Source organism: Anomalospiza imberbis, chromosome 8 (genome assembly GCF_031753505.1).
Source record: "Anomalospiza imberbis isolate Cuckoo-Finch-1a 21T00152 chromosome 8, ASM3175350v1, whole genome shotgun sequence".
NCBI classification, from domain to species: Eukaryota; Metazoa; Chordata; class Aves; order Passeriformes; family Viduidae; genus Anomalospiza; species Anomalospiza imberbis.
Window position 1 is genome coordinate 28854065 of NC_089688.1, and position 22764 is coordinate 28876828.

Sequence of the window (22764 nt, forward strand, 5' to 3'; positions counted from 1 at the left end):
AACCCATGTGCAGGACCCTGCACTTGCCTTTTGGAACTTCACAAGGTTGATATGGATCCACTTCCCTCCAGCACCTTGACTGCACCAGTCAGCTCAGGGTCACTGGCAAACTTGCTGAGGGTGTCTCAGTCCCACTGTCAATGTCACCAACAAAGATGGGTAACAGCCCCAGGCCCAGCACTGACCCCTGAGGATGCCCCTTGTCACTGGACAATGGACAATGCCCTCCCCTTGGTCATTGAGCCACTGACCACAAACCTTTCCATGTGACCATCCTGCCAATTCCTTATCTACCAAGTGGTCCATCCATCAAATCCATCTCTCCAGTTTAGAGAAAAGGATGTAGTGCTGGCAATGTCAATGCTTTGCACAGGTACAGGCAGATGACATCAGTTACTCTTCCCTCAGGTACCAACACTGTTACCCCTTTGGTCTCTCAGTCCTTTACCTTCCTTTTGCAACTTGGGTGGTGTAGGTGCAGCACTTGGAGTGAACAGAGGCACAACAGCCATTGAGCGTATCAGCTTTCCTCACAATCCTAGGCAATCAGTTCTCCCACTCCCTTCCAGAGAAGTCTGACATTTTCCCTAGTCTACCTTTTATCCCCAACATGTTCCTTCATGATGCATTTTGTTTAGAGCCTGTGAAAGGGCAGAAGGTGGGAAACTGATAGAGAAGCACTTAAACATATCAGAAGGCACAGGTCTCACGCTGGGTAGTATTTCACAGCGTATGATCATGCTCAGAGACCACCACACCAGCACCATTTACCTCCAGAAGCCTGTCCTTCAGGACCATTTAATTAAACTGGAGCTTTCTGGAGCAAGCCGGTGCATGTGACAAGTATCTGGCACTGTTTGACTACTGCCACCCAGGCCTCTGACTGCCCAAGCCCGTCCTGAGGCAGTTGTGTGCCCAAAGGAGCAGCCACGCACCACATCAACTCCTCCTGAAGTAAGAAAATCTAATGAGGCATTCGCTACCCACTCTCCTCAAGGAACAGGTAGTGTCACTTTAGAAACTTCTTCAGAGGAAACAGCTTTTAAAAAAGGAGGGTTTCAATCTCTGGAGAGGTACCATAGTATTTCTAAAGGATGTGAAAGGAAAAGAAAATGATTCCTTTGGGATTTTTCTTCATTATCACCCCACCTGGAGAAGCGAGCACACAATGAGCAAAGGTCCACACATATTGATTTTAGAGCGAGGGAAGTGTGCAGCTAACAGCTTTTAAGTATCTCCATTTTCAGTTACTTCAACAAAATTACCAGTGAACAGTGTAAGAAAGTGAAAGTTTTTGTAGGAAATTGCGGACTAAAAATGATCATTTAGGTCGCGAAATGTTTCCTTTCATTGAAAATGGAGGGCTTTCAAACCTAGGAGTTACTGCTGGCGCTTTGCAGCGTCGCCTTCACCAGACATTTACCAAACCACAGCCTGTCCCTCTTTCAGGACCATAATCTTACAGTTTTGTTGCTCGAAGGCTTTTAAAACCGAGGAAGGCTTGGTCGGGGCGTCCTGACTCGGCAGGCGGTGACCGGGCTCTGAGCGAAGCGCGGGCACACGGGGCACCGAGGAACCAAAGCGGGCCAAAGCGAACCAGCTCTGCCCCGAACCCGGGCTGTTCCCCCAGGGAGCAGAGCCCCGGCAACGCGGGGCCCGGGCAGAGCGCCCTGAGGCGCCGCCGGCCCGCCCTGGGGCTGGCGGGGAGCGGGGAAAGGGGCGGGCGCTCCCTGGCTCCGTTGCCCGGCAGCGGCCGCGGCCCCGCGATGGAGGCGAGCGAGCGGCGGCGGCTGCGGCGGGAGGCGGCTGAGTATTACCGAGGGCACCGGGTGCCGGAGCGGATGGAGGACGCGCTGAACGCCCTGTTCCCGCTGCACCCCGAGGATCTCTACGGGGAGCTGGTAGCGCGGGGCGGGGAAGCAGCCGGGGGGCCGGAGCGGCCTGTCCTGGCCCCGCGGCCCGCGGGGGGCGGCGCGGAGGGGCCGCGTGGGTGCCCGCCGCGCCGCTGCCCGCTCCCGGCCCTTGCCCTCGGCCAGGGGGTGCAGCGGCGAGCTCAGTGTCTGTGTGGTGGCAGTTCAGCGGATTGTCCCCTGGCCCGGGCGAGCATTGCCGTGGTTCTGTGTTTGTGGCCCGTGGCGCTGGGTGCTGTGCCGGTACGGGTGCGCAGCAGCCGGGCTTCTTGCCCTCTGCTGCTTGCTTGTCTCGACACGCCAACGAAGTATTGCACAGATGGACTGCTGTTTGTCCCTAACAAAAGCGCTGCTCAGCAGTGATGACTCCCGGGCCAGCGGCGACAAGAGGCTGGGTGCTGTTCACGCCGCAGCTGCTCATGAAAGGCAAATGGGCCCCACTGGAAGGGTCAAGAATCAGACCAATTTTATCTGTTCCCACTTGGCAAAGTATTGTTGACAGTAGTCATAATGAAACTTCCATTAGGGGCTATACTGGAATTGCCAATATTAGAAAAAGTGAGCAGCTCTGGAAAAAAAAAGATTTCTAGTATGGTTCTTGATGGGAGAGTGGCTGTGGAATGGAAATATTTCGTTCCATCTTACACTGTCTCCCATCTCCCAGGTGTTTTGCCATCATGAGTGGAAGGGACTGGAGCTGGTAACACCTTTCCTTCCTTGCTTTGCCTGGTAGTTGGCATGTTCCTCTTCGTCATAGCCCTCAGCGTTTCGTACTTTCCCCATTTGGTAACCTGTGGTTTGGTGACTTTCCAATTACCAGATTAAATAATGAAACTAGTAAGGAAGTATGTAGAAACCTCAGGTAGAAACGTAATCATTTTTCTAAATCAACGCTAGATCATTAAATCATTGTTTATTAACTACAAACACAGACCCAAATGTATTGAGTTATGATAGTTTGTCAGGCCCAATAAAGACCATGTTGGAAGAATGAGGACTCTGCCTACCAGAAGTCATGGTTTCCACCTTCTCACAGGGCTCAAAGCTTGCTGGAACACATAAATCATAGAATAATAGAATATCCTGGGTTGGAAGAGACCTGTAATGGATTTGTTTAGTGGTGGACTTGATTGTAAGGTATTTCATGGAATAAAAGCCTCATTGCCTGGAAATTGATTTTTAATTGAGTTCTTTCTCTTTCATTTAAGGCTAACTACTTTTCTAAATTTTCAAAAGCTCCAGTAATATGCAAATTAGTTGGAAGAAAAGTTCTTGATGGAGTTGGTCAGCCAACATTAGAAGTGGAAATATACTGTACAGTTAAAAACTATGAGAAGGTATGAGCTGCTTCTTTAGTTTTATTTATTTTACTAGGACAATATCCAGGAGAAGTACTATTCTTCTCACATACTAAGGAATGTTTTATTTTCCATCTTTATGACAAGACATAAATCCCAGCTAAGTGTTGTAACTTGGAAAAAAAAAAAGTGTTGTGAAAAGTTAGACAGTGGCAGCAGCTATAAAAGCTTTATTTTCCAAGAATTAGACAATATTTTGTGAGTGGGATCTGATAGTGTATCTCTGTATATTAATTTTTTTTCTATCTCAATGATCGTGTAGGTTTTTTTAATACTCCATACTAACCTTATATGTTCACTTTCATTTCACCTTTTCCTTTAATTTTCAGATCTTTATATTTCTCTTTGTGTGACACTTTCAGAAAAATACAGTACAGCTGAAAATACAGTACAGCTAGATTGAGGCACTTCTTTTACACTGAGCTAATAGGGTGACAGTAAAGTCAAACATACTCATTTAGAACCTGCAGTGCAGAATTGATGGCTCATCTCTTCCCCAACCTGAAATATTCAAACTACATCTTTGCAGCTCTAGCTATTGTGGAGTAATTATTTCTACTTTCCCTCAGTTGAACTCGGGTTCACTTAATTCTTGAATTACATGTAACCTCATAGATATTCACAGGATATAAAGGTGATACTGTTAGTGTAGGCAACTGTGGGAAATTAGTAAATTATGTCTTCCTTAAATGAATTTTCTTAATATCATTTGTTGTTAATCAGTACAGAAAGATAGGTCTGAATTATCTAAGACAAAAGTAACTGATCATGAGGGATGGCATTAAGCATGAATGCTGATGAATCATGGTACTACAGGCTACCAACAGCTGCAATAAAAGGTGTCCTAATGACTGTATGGTCCTTAAAATAACTCCATTCTGTCCTGATAGCATAATATGTGTATAAAGCAGACCTGTCAGAGGGGTTTTGCCTATGTAGTTATAATTTTAGGTCAAAAAGCTTGAATAATGTCTGCAATTACCAAAGTATAAGAGCCTAAAAAGAAGGTGCTGGATGAGAAAAGACAAGTGGAGCAAATAGATTTGGAGATATGTACTTGTAGGGTTGGTAAGGACTTAACTCTTAGTCTGTCTAATGACATTTCCAAGTTAGAAATTAAATAGTGTTTTAAACCTTTTACATTGTTTTGGTTTTGGTGGGGTTTTTTTGGTTTTGTTTTTCTTTTTTTTCCCAGAGGATTTGTTCCACTGTAATGGCTACTCATTCTCAAATACCTGAAAATGCTTTACCTGAAACAATTGAAGCTGATGAGAAAGAAAGAAATGACTCTGTTCATACTGCTGTGGAATGGGTCAATGAAGCACTGAACACGATGTTACGGGACTTGGACCCTACTGACCAGTGTCAAGCTGATAAGATTCTTGGGTAGGTCTTGCATGTTATGAAAATTATTTCATTTAAATATTGGAAATAGTCACCATTAATTTATATTGTAATGAAAGACATATTTAATATTAACTGGCTTATACTTTTTTAAAAACTGTTTTTAGGATATAATATCCATCTAAGACCCATTTCACTACATTATTGCCTGCTTTTCATAATTATGATATAAAAAGCATGCTGTTTTGGGCTGCAACACTGAACACAGGCTGTAGCACACAGACCTGATTGCCTTCCATGTGGATTTGGGAAAACCTTGATAATGGGAATAAGGACTCAGTTGGAAAGTGGGTCTAAATAAGATTTCAATGCATTGTTTACACTACTTTATGTATCTCACGTACTCAGTTTGCCTGAATTGGCTTTCTGTGACCCATGGGTGAAGATTTCACTTCATGCATGTAATTGAAATCCAGCCACTTCTGAGTTTGCAGCCACACAATAGCCAGTGTTCAACTCACCTACTGTCTTAACCCAGGCCTGGCTGATGGATGTCATGAAGTTATGACAGGATCTGTTAGTACCCATGCAAAGGAAATAAATCCTTCATGCTCAGACTGTCTGCTCAGAGCTGACCTTCAAACCAGAGTGATTTACAAAGCTTGTACCAAGGTTTGAGATCATTGTGGTCCTTTTTGTTTCTCAGTGCTGCAGATGACTACCAAAAAAGAATGATGTGATAAATGTATGGACTTCTCCAGCTTCACACAGGGCATCTATGGCAGAAGCTCAAACACAAGCACTTTCTCTGCTTCCTAGAATGTTCTTTAGCCTGCATCACATCTGTCTATTTGTCACATGTCTAACAAAATTTTGACCCAGTAATTTTTGTGCATCCTCCCTCAGTGAATATTTTGCAAACAAGATAGAAGAAAAAAAGGAAATTGAAAAGGAAGAAGAAGAAGCAGCAAAAGTCACTCGTGGCCCTCCTTCGAGCCATTCAACCTCAACACCTAAGCAAAAAAAGGGAGGAAAATCAGGTTTTACTTCATTTAATTTTAATATTTTCTGCAATACAGATATCGATAAAGGTCCTAAAAGACACCCTGTCTCATGTTCAAAGGGTTTGGTTACTCTCTCCTGACCTTTTTGATCACAGCAGTTTCTGCAGTAAAATGAGGGAGGGGAAAATACAGTTTCCTCATCATTCACATGCATTGGTTGAACAGTTTCTGCCTTTGTTTTACAGTTGGTTTAGACAGGAGGTTATTATTCTTCAGAGTGAGGAATAAGAATGGAGGAGGATGCAAATGAAGAATGAAAATGATAAGGAAAGAAAAGGAATTCACAGAACTGAGTAGTAAAAAGGAAATAGAATTAAGATACAAGCTGAAAACAATTAAAAGAGGAAGGAAAGTTTCCTTCTAACACTGAGAAACGGAGGAAATACAGAGAAAAGCAAAAGAGAAAGAAAGAAGAGGGTTAGATGGGAGTGAGGGGTAGTATAGAGCAAAAGGAAGTAAGCAAACATCTTACTAGAGGAAAAAGGAAAAAATGGTGTGAGACCGGAAAAACAAGGTAAGAATACACAGCCAAAACCAAACAACCCAAAGAAAAAACCACCATATGTTATCTCCATCTGTACATTAAACTCAGACAAAAAAGGGTTGTTGGCATTTGTTGGAAGGGCAGAAAATTTTGGCAAATTATTATTTCTTATCAGTTTAGTTGCAACTATCATATAGTGTCATTTAAAAACTTCCCACTTCATATGTTGGATGTGTGCACAGTAAGTTCACCTTTCACCTGAAATTTAACTTCTGCAGTTGTCAGGTCCATCCAGATATCATCGTGGTGTATTTGATATTTGAGTGAAGCTTTTGCTGATACATTTATTATGTGTTTTCACTAATTGTGGCATTGACTGTAATATTATTGTTAGATTCAGTGCCTGACTATTTGGAGCCAGTATCAAACAGTCCCCAATGCAGAAGTTCTTGGGAATCAGATCAATTATTGCAGCTTCAGCAGGTGCTCCCTGTAAGTGTTCATGTAAGCACTATAGGCAATAAATATGGTAGTGGGAACTGCTTGATTTAAAGCATATTGGACAAAGTTATTGTATCTGAAAGGGAAAGAAATTATTATCAAAAATTTAATGTGTAATATTTAAAAGACCTATTTTCTCTTTGGGAATTCCAGTTGTAATAGGCCTGAATTTTTTCTCACAGCCATTACTAGAAAAAAATCAAGTATTTGTAGTCCCAATCAGGTTATAATGTTATCTTTCATTTTTTATACAAAATCTGAGCATTTGAGGAGCACAATAGAGAAAACATGCTTTTGAAAGGAGCCTGAAAAATGATAACATTCAAACACAGATAAATAAAAATACATATTTCAGTGACTGAAAGATCTTGAAACCAGAGTGAGGATAGGTATTCTTCTTACTTGTAATGTCATTCCATATAAAACAGCTGACAAAATTAAGTTTTAAAAAAATAAAATATTTTTAGTGCATTAAGTAGACACTGAAATGACAATACCATATTTACTCACATAACTGATCCACAAGCATATATTTAGAACCAAGAAAATGTTTAGCTACTACTCTCTGTGTTGTAGGAAAGAAGGTGTCAGTGGAAGTGAATCCCTCCCCACCTGCAGAACCTGCTGAACCAGTGCTGCGTGGCAGCTTGGCCATTGGGGGAACATCACTTGCCATTGCAAAGGCTGGGGCCACCGTCAGCCACGTCCCATTGTACTTACATACTGCACTGCTGAAACACAATCAGGTACATGTGGCTTTTGTCATTTGGTTTACTTCATCCCATTACCATAATTATTGCAGCCAGTTGTGACAGTTTTATTAAATTTGCCTCATGGAATACACCCTTAACACCATTGCCTGTGTTAACAAGTTTGAACCCTGTACAATAACTAAAATATATAAGAAATTATTCTGATTTTTACATTTTTATTTTCATCTGGCACTCCCAATTACAGGAGTCACCTAAAGAAATGACTCTACCACTCCCAATGGTTACTGTGTTGAACTGTGAAAAAAATTCACCTACAAAACTGAAATTAGTCAAAGAAGTTATACTTATACCACCAGTTGAGTTATCACTCCAGCAGGTACTGTTTCATTTTTTAAAATAAATGTACTCTATAGACATCACACTAACTACGTATGTACATAAGTATATAGGTCTTTTCAATACAGTCCTTACAAACTATATTTTTCATTTTTTGTTAGCTTACAAGGCCAAAGTTTTAACAGATGTTAGTGCAGAATTGTAACACTAATAACATTATATTAAGTAAAAAGATGATTTAAAAGGAGAACCATGAAGACTTAAGTTAAAAATGGATGTTTGTATAGAGGAAAAAATCAGTTTATTGAAGAAGATGTCAAGGAATTGTTACACAATAATAGATCTTGTATGAGTAGATTATACATATTACCAGTTTGATATAGCATACAAAACAACAAAAGCCATAACAAATTCACAGGAAAGCAGGAAATATTTGGGAATAAGTTGGTTTGAAATGAAATTGTGACACTAGAAGAGAAGACAAAGAGCAAGAAGGATGGGTGAGACAGATGGGATCAGCCCTCTCTCTTTTTGTTTAGCCATGTGTTGCATTAAAGAAAGTATCTGCACAAGATGCGTCCATTAGGGCTGTGATTTCTACTTTGTGTGCTGCTGACCTGAACAAATAGCTGAGCTCGATTCTCTTTCTTTTTGCTTTTCCTTTAAGTTTTCTGGATTATCCCCCAGAGCTGTTAACAAGGTCACTAATTCTGCCCCATTCAAAGCCAGGATGCCTCCCAGTGCCCATGGGAGAGGAGGAAGGTGTTTGCTGCAGTGCAGAGCTCGAAGCTGTTTGTCCTGTGTTGTTGCCAGCTGTGACTGACTTCTGCCCCCTTCAGTATTCCTTTACTGGCACAATTTGAGAAAATCTGAAATGTCCTTTACAAAGCTCACACTCAACATTTACTAGCTCAGCTGAAGAGGAAAAAGAGCCTTGCATTAAAAGCAATGCATTCATTTAATTGGAGTGTTCCCCAATGTTTAAAATCAAGACAGTGATTTTTTTTTTCCCTGCTCCTTGGAAGTATTCTGAAGGTAAATGCACTCAGTCTTGTCAGTTTAGGAAGTCTTAGGCAGAGCCACAGTTGGAAAGAGAGATTATCACCTTCCCATTTCTTAGATATAAATGCAGACCCAGATATTTTTTACTTGTTAGATATCTGAAGGGATACATTTGAGGGGGAGACTGTTTTCCTTGACATCCCATAATCAAATATTCCTGCTCATTCTACTGCTACTAACCCTTTATAGTTGGACATGACTGCATTTTGTGGATGGAGGGATTGTGTTAAGGAGTCTGTAATGGTTTGGGCTTTTTTGAAGACTTTATATTTAAATTTGCCTTTCAAATAAGTGTTGTCTCTCTTCTGATTCAAGCTGCTAAAATGAATTAATATAACTTCTTGGTGAAGTTGACTGTTGTTTAATTTCAGGGCATAGAAAGAGTTCTGGATATTCAGAAAGAAATTACAAGAATGTTGGAGTCTCCAGGAAAAAGGGTACAAAAAAAAAAAAGTGTTCTTACAGTGAGATGTACTTCATTTGATCTTTTTACTACTCTTACCCTTTCAAACATCCACATGGAACACTTAGCCTGTTACAAGTTCATGACACAGAACAGAGGATGTGTTTCTCTGACAGATGAATAAAACATTGGTCATTTGGTGATACTAAATTAGAAAATTTAGAACAAATCATTGTTCTAAGCATAAGGCTTTCTGTTTACCTGAAGAAATATACTGGGAGTGAATGGTATCAGAGGCCATATACAATACATATTCTGACCTTGCTACACCTCTCACATGGAACATATTTTATTCCAGGTACTATTGCTGTAGCAGTAAATCAGTCTTGGTGTGTGCTTGTGCTTTTTGGAAAGCAGTGTTGTTGTGTTTCTCCAAGTACGGAGTCTAGAATCTCATTTTTAAGATCCACTGTATTTTTGATGGGCTGGGTGAGAATGTCTTGAAAAACAAATGATGGTTGGACAGATGTCCACGTAGAAATAAACATTTTAAATTAGTAACCACCACAAAATAAAACTGTTAAACTATTAAATAAAGCTATTTCCTAACTGAAATATTTGGTCTCTTTTGACCAAAATTCAGTCAATTTTTCTTTTCTTTTCTTTTCTTTTCTTTTCTTTTCTTTTCTTTTCTTTTCTTTTCTTTTCTTTTCTTTTCTTTTCTTTTCTTTTCTTTTCTTTTCTTTTCTTTTCTTTTTATCTTTATATTTTTCCATGGAATTGATTTCTATCTTCTTTCACTCCAACAGCCTGGTTCACAAGCAGACAGTAGGAAAGGAAAAGCACAAAAAGCTCCGGTAAGAAAAGAGATTTTAACTCGAAGCCTTCAACAAGGTATTAAGAGCAGCAGGGAACTTAAAATGTTCTTAAGAAAGGAAGCATTAATCTACATCACCATTTTGGAAAGGTCAAGGCAAGACTTAAATATTCCAAATGCTCATATTCTGCATAATACTTTAAATTCTCCTGACTATACCTTCCCTTCGGGGGCAGTAGAGGAAATAGGGGGAAATTTCTGGGATCTGATAATTTTTCTCATATAGAAATCCTGGTAATTTATCCAAATGAGCATTTTTGCAGGCCTGTAGCACCAGCAGAGAACTTTTGATCATGTAGACCATAAAACTGTTACCTGTTAGATTTGTGGATTGTGCTGTTTCCTAACCCTGGGAGCATAACTCCCCTCTTTATCCTGCTGCACTCAGTGCCCAGGTCCAGTCTGAGGTTATAGATAATGGCAGGTACAAACCAGTAGCTAAAGGGCAGCACTCACAGTATTGCACAGGACATTATTTTGTATGGCTCAAATGATCTTTTTTATCCCTTCAAAACTGGTGGTTTGTTGTTGAGTTTTCCAAATAGTGGGATGGAAATGCCATGCAGGTTTTGCCCTTCATTCTGAGATTATTTAAATATTATCAGGTGAGAATCATTACTGTTGTGAAGTATAAAAAAGAAAGGATGAACAAAAGCTTTCCTATTTTATTGTTGCTAAAACAACAAGAAACTCATCATCATTAAGATGCTGGCCAGTGTTTTCCTGGTGGGTAGTTTCCCTATCAGTACCACAATATGTACTGCAATCAGAAGGTAGAATATTTCTGTAAGATACACACAAGGAAACAATGCATTAGATTCTCTGGGAAAAAAATTCCATTTATTTCAGTAGGAGAAAACTAAAGGAGAAAGTAGTGAAACTGAATTTAAAACTGATAAAGACACCATGTTAGTTTGAACTTTTTTGTGAGGGAAAAAAAAGGAGAAATGACAAAGTAGGCAGTGAAGAAGAACTTATTTAGGTTAAGGAAGTGAAAACTAGACAGAGAAAAATGTTTATATACATATAAACAATGCTTTTAATAGAAGGTATCAAGGCACATCATATGAACATCTTGAAAACCACATGAAACTGCAGATTTAACCTCTATCTGAAGTGCAGGAAGACTGCAGCCTCTTTTTCTGTCTAGTGGTGCATCTTTATAATCCAAAATTCCCAGACTTCACAGTTAAAAATCAGTGTTTGGAAAACCTACAGAAAAACTGACAACAGAAGGAAACATATGAAATATTTGCTCAATACTTGCAAACGTGGCTGATGTCCAGCAGTACTCTCCCTGAAGCAGACAACTGCGTGCAGCTGGGCTGGAGGTATTTCCCCTCTATGAAATTTGTTCCTTCTAGAAGTCTTGGGAGATTCTTGAGGTTTCTTGAACACTCCCCAGAGTCAATATCAGCGTTGTAGTTGAGGATTAATGAGTAAAAGCTATTTAAAGTAGAGGATATGTTTTTGTGGAAAAGGGTTGGTCCATAGTACCACAGCATTTCTGGCAACCCAGTGGTTGTTAAGAGTGCCTTTAATACAATTTTTTAAACCAGTGCTAGCCATACAAGACTGAGATCTGCATGACTAGACTTACTTCCAAGGACTATTGCTCTCTACTCATTAGCACTTTCCTAATCCCTCTTTCCTAGGGAATTGTCCTTACAGCTGCTAAGGAGATTTCTGAGAACAAATCTATAATTTGATGACTAAATGCAGACTGAAATGACAATGAAAGGAACCCATAAATATGTATAATATATATGTGTGTAAATAAAGTGATTCTTTTGTTTTCCTTTCAGCCACCACCCTTAAAAAGAATATCACACTTGGGCTGCCTGACAATAGGATATGATAGTCTAGAACAACTGCTACTCCAATTGCAAAGAGCTTGTAACAACATAGGTCTGGAGCTGGGAACAGACATGTACTTAGCAATAAATTGTGCTGCTCATGAATTAATGGATTATGTAAGTTATTTTTCAACGTCTGTTTTCTTGTGTTTTAAAATAAATGTAGCTGTTTGTTAACATTATTATTATGTTGCAAACTCACCTACAAGCTCCTAACTCCCTTTTTTAATGTAGCAATCAAGCAAACAGAAAGAATTATCTCTGCATTTATAAATTCTGGCTGAATCCAATTGTTTTTCCATTATATTAAGCTACATCTCTTGTTTTCTTCAAACTATCCTAACATATGCTTGTATTTTTACTGTGGTATCTTTATATACACATTAGTGCCCATCTCATTGTGCATCAACATTAATTTTTTAACTTCAGGTTTTTTAATGTTTTATTTGACAAAATCTATCTATCTATCTTTCTGTCTCCTGACGAAGTCTTACAGTTCTTGCCGCTTATTCCAAGATCAATCAGGTTTTTCTCTAAGCAGAAAAAGAAACTTCCAATTCCATTTAGTACCTCATGAGCTTTTGTGTGTTTGGGTGTTCTGTAGTGCCAAACTTCCATTACCAATATCTTTTGTGAAAGCAGTTGCTCTCCTGGCTGTGATATCTGTATCCTACACCAGAAAGTGCAAAATCTTAACCATTGAATTACCAGTAATTCTGTAACTTTCTGTTATTGAACTGTTATAGCCACTAAAGCAGTGGATATCCTGGCACAGTCTCAGCGTGCTCTTAAAATTCCTCCCAGGCTGCAGTTTGTGCTTCCCGGAATGATAAGACTGGTTTTAAATGAGTCTATTTTTTTTTTTTTTTCTGTTTTTTGAAAGGGGAAAGAATCAAGGAAAGGCAGTATCTTGCTTTTGGGCACTGAAGGTGCACTCCTTACCCCAGAAATATTTTCTTTATGAAAATGAGGGAAAAAAACCACCTTTTTTTTTGGAAGAGAAAAATTAGATTTTTTTTCACATGCGAGTTGATAAAAATATCAAATATTGCTAACTTCATGCTGCAATTGTGTCAAACTGGCAGCATTGCCTAGAAAATACTGAAATAGATCTCTCTTCCTTTGGCAGTGGCTTTGTTCAGAGACTTTGGCAGGAACCCACTGGAACTGGTGTCATTTTAGGCAGAGTTTTCTGTAACAATGTGCTGAAAACTCAGACACAGAGTGAGGCAGATGAGTGAATGCCTCCTGATTGAAGCACACACAGCCCACTGCCTTTACAGAGATGTGTACACTCTGCTTTTCAGGGTCCTACTTTCCCTGTATTTCATGCTTTTACTTTGCTTTCTAGGGTAAAGGAAAATACCAAATACTCACTGGAACATTCAAAAGTCCTGATGAAATGGTTGCCATGTATGTGGAAATGATTAATAAGTTTCCTTTTATTATTGCGTTAATAGATCCCTTAAGAAAAGAGGTAAGATACCACAGTGCAGTTCTTTAAAAACTGGAGGTACTCTTCAGTGGCATATCACGGACCTATTCTCATTTTTACAAAACATGTAAAATACAAAGCTTCTGATTTTCAAGTTTTTAAGCACAAAAATATCACTAGAAAATGCCTCTGATAATTTATTTTCATATAGTTTATTGGCAATATCCAAATTTTTCAGTATTTTTTACATAATTTCTGATGGAAAATCCTGGCATTAACAGAATACGGTCAGTATACATACCTTGAAGAATTACAAGAATTTGCTTTTTTTTATCTGGTTCTACTTGCTAAACCACTGTTATTTTGATTACATTTTCCTCTTTATTTACACTATTCAAATTATAAGACGAAATTGTAAAATTCAAGTGTATTATAAAAAATTGATGTGTAATGCAATATTGTATTAGGCTGGAGAAGCAAACATTTGAACATTGTTGTATATTCAGCCAAAAAATCACCAGAATATGTTATTGCTGCAGTTCTTTGTGATGGATATTTATAACCAAAGTCCTGTCACTGGCAGAATTGCTCGGCAGAATTTTTCTAGTGGGAGTAAGACACCCTGCATTTACCTCTGTTATCAAAGTTAGAGGAGTTAATTAGTGTGGCCAATCAACTACAACAATAAAGCACAATAATATTAAGCATGTTATCAAGCTATAGATGGATAAAAGAGATTGTATAACCTTAAATATTCACATTTATAAATGAGGTTAAATTTCCATGTGTTAAAAAAAGAATAAAAACTTAATTGCTGGAGAACCTGCAGCTGTAGACTGAGATTCTGCAGTTGCACAACTTAATACAAAATTTGCTTTTGGTGTCAAATTTCACTTTATCTTCTTAAAAATAAATGCAGGGAGTTCATTTCCATGAACAAAACACAAAGACTGTGATTGAAGGGAGAGGCAAAGTGATGTTGGCTCTGTGAGTCTGCCCAGTGCCCGAATGAATAATTCTAAAAAACCGATGAACTGCAAAATCCATCTGATTTTGTCCTTAACTGGAACTCTAAAAGTTCATTTTTTGCATAACTGTGTTTAGTATTACCTCACTCTGGTTAGCCTTGCCTCCCTGTGTTGTTTCTGAGTTACCATGTTCCAAAACACCAGGTCATTCCCCACTCCTGCCAGGGCTGCAAACTTCCTTGTGAATTCTTAGGAAGGAAAACATGTGCAAGATGAGAATCAGCAGGAGAATTTCAGCACACAGTGAAGTGCAGTTGGGAACAGAGTACAGAGTTAAGGGAAATGCCTCTCCTCCTCCTCCTCCTCCTCCTCCCAAATCTCCAAGGTTTACCCATGCCACATCTTTGCCCTGATAATTAGATCCTTGAGGATTAGTTCTGGTATCAATTCAATAATTCGTTGCCAGACACCAGACCACTCTGGTGCTTAAGTTTTAACATTTGTTCTGGTGTCAAAAACTTCATTTTCTCTTATGCACAGGCTTGAAATCCATACAGGAATGGCACCTAATGTTGATTGCAAGTACATAAATACAAAAAACTGATCCACTGACCAAGAATAACCACTGGCAAAATGATGAAGTAGACATGTTTTTAATGTGAGAACTTTGCATTCTGTGGATACAAAGCAAGCAAATTAATTAGTAAATTTCTTCTTTAAATTCTTTACATATCCTTGTCCTTTATTTAGCCTGGACCATGTACCATGTGGACGATGCATTAAAAAAAAAAGAAACAAAGACCCTGAAAAGTGGAGCTTTGCTAGAAAAGAGAGCATTGTATTCTTCTGTTCCCTATGGGTCCTGCCATTGAGTCTATGTCTCTTGTTCATTATTTTATGTTCAAACAACTATGACACTTGAAATATTAACACAAAAATGCATCATTTGAATAAAACAAGAAAAAAATATTTTATGTTCCATCAAAATGAAGTAAATTTCAGGAGAGAAATCAAAATAGCAGACTACACTTAATTTAATTTAAATATTTTAACTATATTTTTTGCAGATAGTGTTGATTAATTTCAGATTAAAATTTATGTTTTCTAGCAATATCTTAAAACTCAAAGGAAAATCCAAGTGCCATGATTTCTTAGGCAGACAGATTTAAAATACAGTATAAAGTGTAATATGTTAATATGAAGGGCATATTTAGGATTAAACCCAGATCATTACTTAATTTTTAACTCCTCAGTTAGAGTTTTCATTCAGTTGAGTTTTTTAAACTCCAGTTGTTTGCTCAAATTGTTTGTGCAGGACAGAGAACAGTGGAGTAGCATCTGTTGTGCCCTTGGCTCCAAATGTTACCTGATTGCTGAAGAGGCTGCCACGCAAATTTCCAAACTCAAAACCGACCAAGACATAAACATAGCAACGTGCAGTGGTGTTGTCCTAAAGTACATTAACCAAACCAAGGTGTCAGACCTCATAGAACTTACTGGAATTCTGGATGGTGAGTAGAGGGGGGAAAGGCTGAAACCAAACCCTGCAAGCCACACCTGTAAATATTACACGTTTTCATTTAATTATTCTAATTAAGCAAATTCTAATGTAGAAAGCACATGTCAGAGGAAACCAAAATTCAAGTTTTGATTCACAAATCCCTGCCAAGGGCCTTAAAACAGCAGTCAAGGCTTCAACTGCTGTCAGTTAATACACTGTGAATGTTTTGAACGTGGGTGCCCTTTGACCCTGCAGCTAAGTGTCATGCAGTTAGATATCAGAATTAAAGAAAATAAGAGAGATGTGATCAATACATCTTAATTTTGAATAATTTTAGCATTAATAATTTAAAATTTCAGACACGTGCAAACTGATTATAATTGCATTTAGATAGAGTATTGACTACATATTATTGAGCCTTTGTGGTAAATATTAAGAACCTGTGCAGCTTCATATGTAAGATTTCTCTTTGTAACAGATTTTCTTTATTCGTTTTTATACCTAAGGAAGAGATGGACAAATTTAATATAGCTTAATTTTTTTCTTGTTCCTTAAAAACACCCAGAATCGCTGTATCAAAGAAAGTAAATAGCAACTAAAAGATTCTATTCAGTCAGGATATTCTATTCTTTTTTGAATAGAAAAAAATAATTACTATAGTGAGGAACACATTTAAAATAAATAGCACAGCCTGATCAGACAGATCAGTGAGAGGCAGAGACCAAGACAGGATGTTAGATATTCCCTTATCCATCTGAAAATAAAACAGAATGCTAATGTAGCAAACTAAAACAGTTTACATTTTTATCAGGTGGGGTTTACTCCTGTTCGTATTTAAGCTTGGATAGCCCAAGGGCAAAAAAAGAATGAGACATCCAAACAATTTCTGGGTCAAATATATAAAATATACTCTAATGAAGGTGTTCCCTCCCATTATATATAGGTCAAAGACGTGTTACCATACTAGGAAGTCCAGATAGAGAATCTTCAGACGAGAGCCTCGTGGATCTGGTTAGTATTGAAAGCTGCTCAATTGCAGAATTGCAAAAATACTGCTTTTAACATGTACTATTTTTTAAGGAGAAAGCCTTTTTGTGCTTGAGAAAGAAACAACATTTTACAAAATGGGCTTTTTCTAGGGGGTTGTTTTTTTTTTTTTTTCCCACAGAGAGTGGTTATTCTTTTGAGTTTAAAGAGAGCACAGAGGAAATTTGCCAAAGCAGGGAGTATATTCAAAAGTGTGTATGATCCATTTGCTTGCATTAGTTTATAAAAAACTGTGAGTTACTTACAACATTCCTGCGTAGTAACAACATTCTAAACAAATATCCTTAACACTCCTATATTTTATATTTTGCAAATAAAATTTCACTTCACATGCCAGCCAAAATTACCGTTTGCATCCGGCAGATCTTTCACGGAGAGGTTTTATTCCCCCGTTTTTCTCTGCGGAGGGACGAGGGCGTTCAATCACACTTGGGAGACCGTGTTTAATTTTTGGGAATGACTGACGTGGCCGAGTGAGGAGTTTGAGCATGGGCTCTCTCTCTCTTGCAGGCTGTGGGCCTGGGTGCCAGGTTCCTCAAGCTGGGAGGTCTCTCCCGCGGAGAAAGGGTGGCCAAATACAACCGGCTGCTGGCTGTCGAGGAGGAACTGGCCGCCAACGGAGCGCTGCGTACGAGCTTCTTTCTTACTTTGTTTTCAGCCTGCCATGAATACGGGCACAAAGATTGGAGGGAGAATGATTGAAACTGCACCCCAGGAGGGAAGCGGAATCAAAAGGCTATAAATAAGGGCTGACAAAAAAAGCCTAGGATAGCACTTGCCACAATGTATATTGTTGTCCTAATGGATTATCTGTTTACTGAATGTTAAAATAGACCCCTTCTTGAGGAGTAGCCTACATTAAGCTTTTTTTTTCCAGCATTAATTGGTTGGAGTCTTGAAGCCCACGGTGCAAAAGGAACAAAACAAAAAACCGCGCATATAATGTGTCGAAAAGCTGCCAAAATGGAATTTTAGGCCAAATACCCCACCTCCCTCGAGGCCAGAAACATATATTGCTAACAAAACTTCATTTCACAACCCTCTTTTGTATGTTACATTTCCAGCAAAATGTGTTTGGAAAGCTACAATTGCGTGGGTAAGCCTTAAATAAAATCCAAGGAAACCCCAAGTTGACGATGCACATTCAGCCTTAGCCACTTGTATGAATCTGCCTGCCTGTTTCAGGATCTGCATCTTCTTTTTACACTGTACCAAGGCACTGTTAAATGCTTAACAGTTCATTAGAGCCACTTCTCACTTGCTCAGGTATCAATCAAACCAGAATAAAGACATGCAGTCTAAAGGGGAGGCACAGAGACAAGGAGAGGAAGAAAGGAAGGAAAGGGTTTGCAGGAATTGCATTATGCCTAAGAAAAGGAAACACGAAGCAGAATTAAGTCATTTTACCCTCTTGTTTGTAATAATTTCCAATGTTTTACACATAGGGTAGCAGCACTTGACATGCACAAACATGTTTGTGCATAGAACGAAGTTTTTAGTTGAAGTTTATTTTTAATTGAAAATATGTTTAGCTTTTTGAACTCTCCCCCTTGCTCATAAATAACTATTGTATAACACAGAAACATAGAAATTCTTTTTTTTTTTTTTTTCTGCTAATAGTTTTGCAGAACGCACTTTTCAAAAATAAGATAGATAATTATAGAACTATGAATTTTAACTGCCTCAGCAGTATTAATATATTGCCTCCTCAAATAATATAGTCTAAGCAAAGGCTCTCGAGTCTGACAGATATTTAGACCTATATCTGATGAAATGAAGCAGCAGCAGTCCCCGACACCGTTAATCAGTTGGCAGAAATGAGATCCAGTAGCTAAATCAAGAGCAGGCAGTAGCGAGAGCGGCTCTGAGCTGCATCCCAAGCTCCTCATCTGCTGGGCTGGAGCTGGGAGCACCCGGGAGAGCCCGAGCCAGGGCACTCCAAGTGGCTCATGGCTGCGAGGTGACTCTGGGCCATCAGGAGTGCCCCGAGCGTGAGAGGGGCCAGCTCCGGGCTCAGCAGCATGGAACCTGGCCTCTGCCGATGCCGGGCTCCTCTCCTGGGGTGTCCCACAGCCCCGGGACCTGCTCCGGCTGGGGCACGCACAGCCTCCCCTCCCCTCCCCTCCCCTCCCCTCCCCTCCCCGCCAGGGACACCGGGCTGGGCTCTCGGCTGCGGTGGGCACAGCGTGCGGGGCAGGACAGGAGCTGCTGCCGAGGGCAGGGCTGGGGAAGGAGCCACAGAGCTGGGGAAGGAGCCACAGAGCTGGGGAAAGCCCGAGAGCTGGGGAAGGAGCCACAGAGCTGGGGAAGGAGCCACAGAGCTGGGGAAAGCCGGAGAGCTGTTGGTGGCAGGAACAGTTGGTGGCTGGTTACGGGATCACCGCTGGGACTGGGGCTTTAGGAGCAGAGTCAGCTGATGGGAACCCGGCCAGAGCACCAGTGCAGGGGGAAGGCAGAAGGCAGCAAGGTGAGATGATCAGTGGAGAAAGGAATGCAGTATCCCAGCTCAGGCTGCAGTGCACCATGTCCTGGTCCTGTAATCACAGTGTTCCTTCCTTTCTAAGAAGGACCAGACGTGTAAAGGTGTGTCCAGTCTTTGTAAGCATCATGTGGCATTTTCAGAACATCTCTGTGCACCAGAGAACAACAAACCCCCATTACAGCAAACATGATCTTTTTTTTTTTATTATTATTTATTTCTTCTATTTCAGGTGAAGCAAAACTTGAGTTTGTTGATTTTGCTGAAGAATCACAGCCAGGACAACTTCGTAATGTGCTTCCTGCCCCACAGCAGGCTTAGTTGCCTCCACAGCTCTCAGCCAGCCCTGCAGATTCACAGCCTGCCTGCCCAGCTCCCAGAAAACAGCACATTAACCTAGGCTGTCTCATTACTTTGGGATAAATTTCTAAGAAAAAACATTTTACTAAGAAAATCACATATTAACTATTCTGAAATCCATTTATTTTCAGGCAGTTCAGCCAAATATCTCTAGGAGATTTCAAATACTGGCTCCTCTTTTCCCAGGGCCCATTGCCTTCAGCTGAAACCAAATTAACTGAGCAGCAACTACAGTCTGAAAATACCACAAAATTCTGTGCTGCATTTACAAATTGACAAAACAAACACTGCTGTGTTAAGTCCAAAACTAAATGTTTGTTTTCAGAAAATCAGAATCTCCCTCCATACAAAGAGCAAGCTGTTGACAAACAGTAAAAAAAAACCAAACACAAACAGAACACGACATTTTACAAAAAAAAAAAAAAACAAAGGGCTTGAGTGTTATGCTGCTCCATCCCCCCCACCCCCTCAGTGCTGCTCTGGGATCCAGCCTGCAAAGGAGATTTTGCTCCACTTGTAGCCCTCAAGACAAGTGCAAACCCGAAATGTTGGGCACAGAGCTGTGACTGGCATCAGTAGGAAACCTGCTCCAGTTGGCAACAGTGAATAACAAGTCAATTCCACAAGGTCTGGGAAACTTGTCAGGAGTCTTTTTAATAAGCAACAATGAAAAGTTGAAGAAATAATTTATGTTCTAGGTAAACAAAAGTTTAAGTAAAAGAAACGCTTTTTGAAAAACTTCTGGGCTTTGCATAATTTGAAAATCTGAACATATAATACAGCAGCAATAATTTGAAGAAAAAAATACATATATGACATTTTGCATTTTAAGTTCAGTGTAACAGACAACTAGGTAAAAAATTAACAACCAGATGCAACTGCCCCAAGAAATGAAAATATCAATGAGAGACAAATTTCCGCAAGTTTATGAACTGTATGTAATTCAGTCATTATATCAAGTCCAAGCTTTTCGTAGCAAACATGCAAAAACCACCAAAATAGATGTGAAACCACCACACTCATTACTATCATTTTATTTTTAGGAAAAGCACCAGACAGTTGCATGCAGAGCCAAACCAACAAACTCAGAACATTCATCCTTCAGTACTATCACTGTTTCAAATAATTAAATAAAAAAGAATCCAAGTGCAATCAAGTACGTGCCCACCCAATTTCAGTTACACCAATCTTTAGGTAAATCCCTGATTCCATTTGTTCATTATAAAAGAATAAGATACTGTGTTGAATTTAAAGAGACTACAATGGAATGTGAATTGGCAGTGGAGCAAATCAATGATGTTCCTATCTCACCGTTGTCATAGGAAATAAGGGCTGAGGGAAACTGGGATTTGTGTTATCAAATACAGACACCTGAAGTGTCACCTAATAAAGAAATTATTGCCACCAGTGTGTGCCAGGTTCAAAGCAAGGGCTCGTTTGTTAGCACTGTGAGCTTTCAGCTGGGAGTTCTCAGAATGTTGATGATTCCCAATAACTTGCAGTCCTAGAATGAATCCCAAATGCAGCCCATACCCACTGGAGCCTAAGGCAAGTTATTTTTGTGCAGCAGTAAAAACAGACTCCAACTGCAGCAGTTCCAAAAGCTGCTGTGCAACATTAAAACAAAACCCAGGAGCAAGTCCTCCTTTGCAAAGCTTTTAACCCAAATGAGAGCACCAGTCCCAGCCCACAAACCCCTGACTCTGGCTATCATTGCCAAAAATCTTGGTACCAGAATGAGATGCTGCACTGCCTCTGCATTTCAGTCTCTGTCCCCTGACAATCTGAGACAGAAGGGTTGTGCTTGTGCTTTTCATTTCCTCCCTGTGTGGGGACAGCAGGCAGGGGACCAACAAGATCTTGGTTTAAGTGGGTATCAAAACATTTTTAGAGCAATGTGTCTAAACACATTTTTGTTCATAATTAGGAACACCCCCATACTGAAGCTGATGAGGGTGTAATCACTTAAAGGGTCTAACCCAAACCTGTCCAGCTCAAGGGGGATGCAACAGGCTTCTGGCAAGCTTTGGAACAGACCTTCAACAAGGCATCTTCTCAATAAAAGAAGAGTTAAAAAAGCCTCTTCAAATCCATTTTTAAAGGTAACTGACACTACCTAAGAAATTAATAACCATACCTGCAAAATTAAAATGGGAAAGGGATTTTGAGTGACACAGTTATTTAACACTTCAGTGCATGTAACAAAAGCTGCATACAAAAGACCATTTCAATCTGTAATATTTCTGTCTGGAGTACAGACCGTGGCCCCTAGTAACACACCTAAGCAATTAATTCACATGTCCAGATAATGATTCCCAAAAGTTACAGCCTTGCAGAGTAACAATTAACAGCTAGAACTATCTGTTTCTTTTATTTTCCCAACGTTAGTTTCTTTATGCACTGGCTTGCTTCTTTCTTCTTTCACTTTGTTCTGGTTCAGGGCATTTTCAGACATTTGATCCCCACTGGTGGACACAGGATCTAAAACTACCATGGGTTCTGTCTCTTTTTCGCTGCTAGAAGCTTTTCTTGTCAATTCTGTGTGACTAGTTGATCTAGAAGAGAAAGAATAAATATATAAATACAAATGACAGTTCACAGATGCAGAAGAGCATAAAAACACAGAAAAGCATTTCTATTAGTAGCACATATGACCAAGACAGGTCTGCTAAGCTAATAAATAGATTTATGGATTTAACAGCTGTTATGTACAGATAGCAGTGCACAAAATGCAACAGTCACATTCCCCCTCCTGGACCATTTGTTAAGCCAGGCATAGAAGATGAAAAATGAACTCAACAGGCACTGAAAAATGGCATCTCCACACCTCTGTCCCAGAGCAACCTGCCTGGGGGCTGCACTGCATGACTGAGGCACAGCATAACCAGGTGTTCCCTTGGCTGCTGCTGGTCTCCCTGGGAGCAAGCGCTGACGATTTCTGGAAATTCACCTACTGGCTTTGCTGAACTATCAAGTGTGTTTGACCCACGCTCTGTGCTGCAGAAATGGGGTTACAGCACCATTGTTTGCAGTGCAGGGATTCGTGTGGATAAAAAGCCTCTGAGT

General features: G+C 39.8%; 2 protein-coding genes across 8 annotated transcripts in view; one reads left to right on the forward strand and one right to left on the reverse strand.

Annotated features, from left to right (window-relative positions):
• Positions 1-924: 924 nt before the first annotated feature.
• Positions 925-20595, forward strand: ENO4 (enolase 4). Of its 6 annotated transcripts, none has more exons than XM_068198185.1 (14): positions 925-1003; positions 3119-3247; positions 4464-4654; positions 5519-5652; positions 7238-7407; positions 7619-7750; positions 9144-9209; positions 9985-10032; positions 11858-12025; positions 13260-13385; positions 15627-15822; positions 16756-16823; positions 17370-17487; positions 19571-19686. In XM_068198185.1, exons 1-14 carry the CDS (start codon positions 968-970, stop codon positions 19657-19659), a joined length of 1671 nt encoding a protein of 556 aa, XP_068054286.1. In that variant the 5' UTR covers positions 925-967; the 3' UTR covers positions 19660-19686. The 6 variants fall into 6 exon arrangements, with proteins under 6 accessions (XP_068054286.1, XP_068054285.1, XP_068054284.1 ...); XM_068198182.1 differs by lacking the exon at positions 925-1003 and adding an exon at positions 1719-1901; XM_068198186.1 differs by lacking the exon at positions 925-1003 and adding an exon at positions 1772-1901 and having other exon boundaries at positions 3147-3247.
• Positions 20327-22764, reverse strand: part of SHTN1 (shootin 1) — a 54146-nt gene continuing 51708 nt past the window's right edge. For both annotated transcript variants that reach the window (XM_068198181.1, XM_068198180.1), the window contains exon 17: positions 20327-22253. In XM_068198181.1, the coding sequence (XP_068054282.1) occupies positions 22043-22253 (211 nt within the window). In that variant the 3' untranslated portion in view covers positions 20327-22042. The remainder of the gene's footprint in view (positions 22254-22764) is intronic.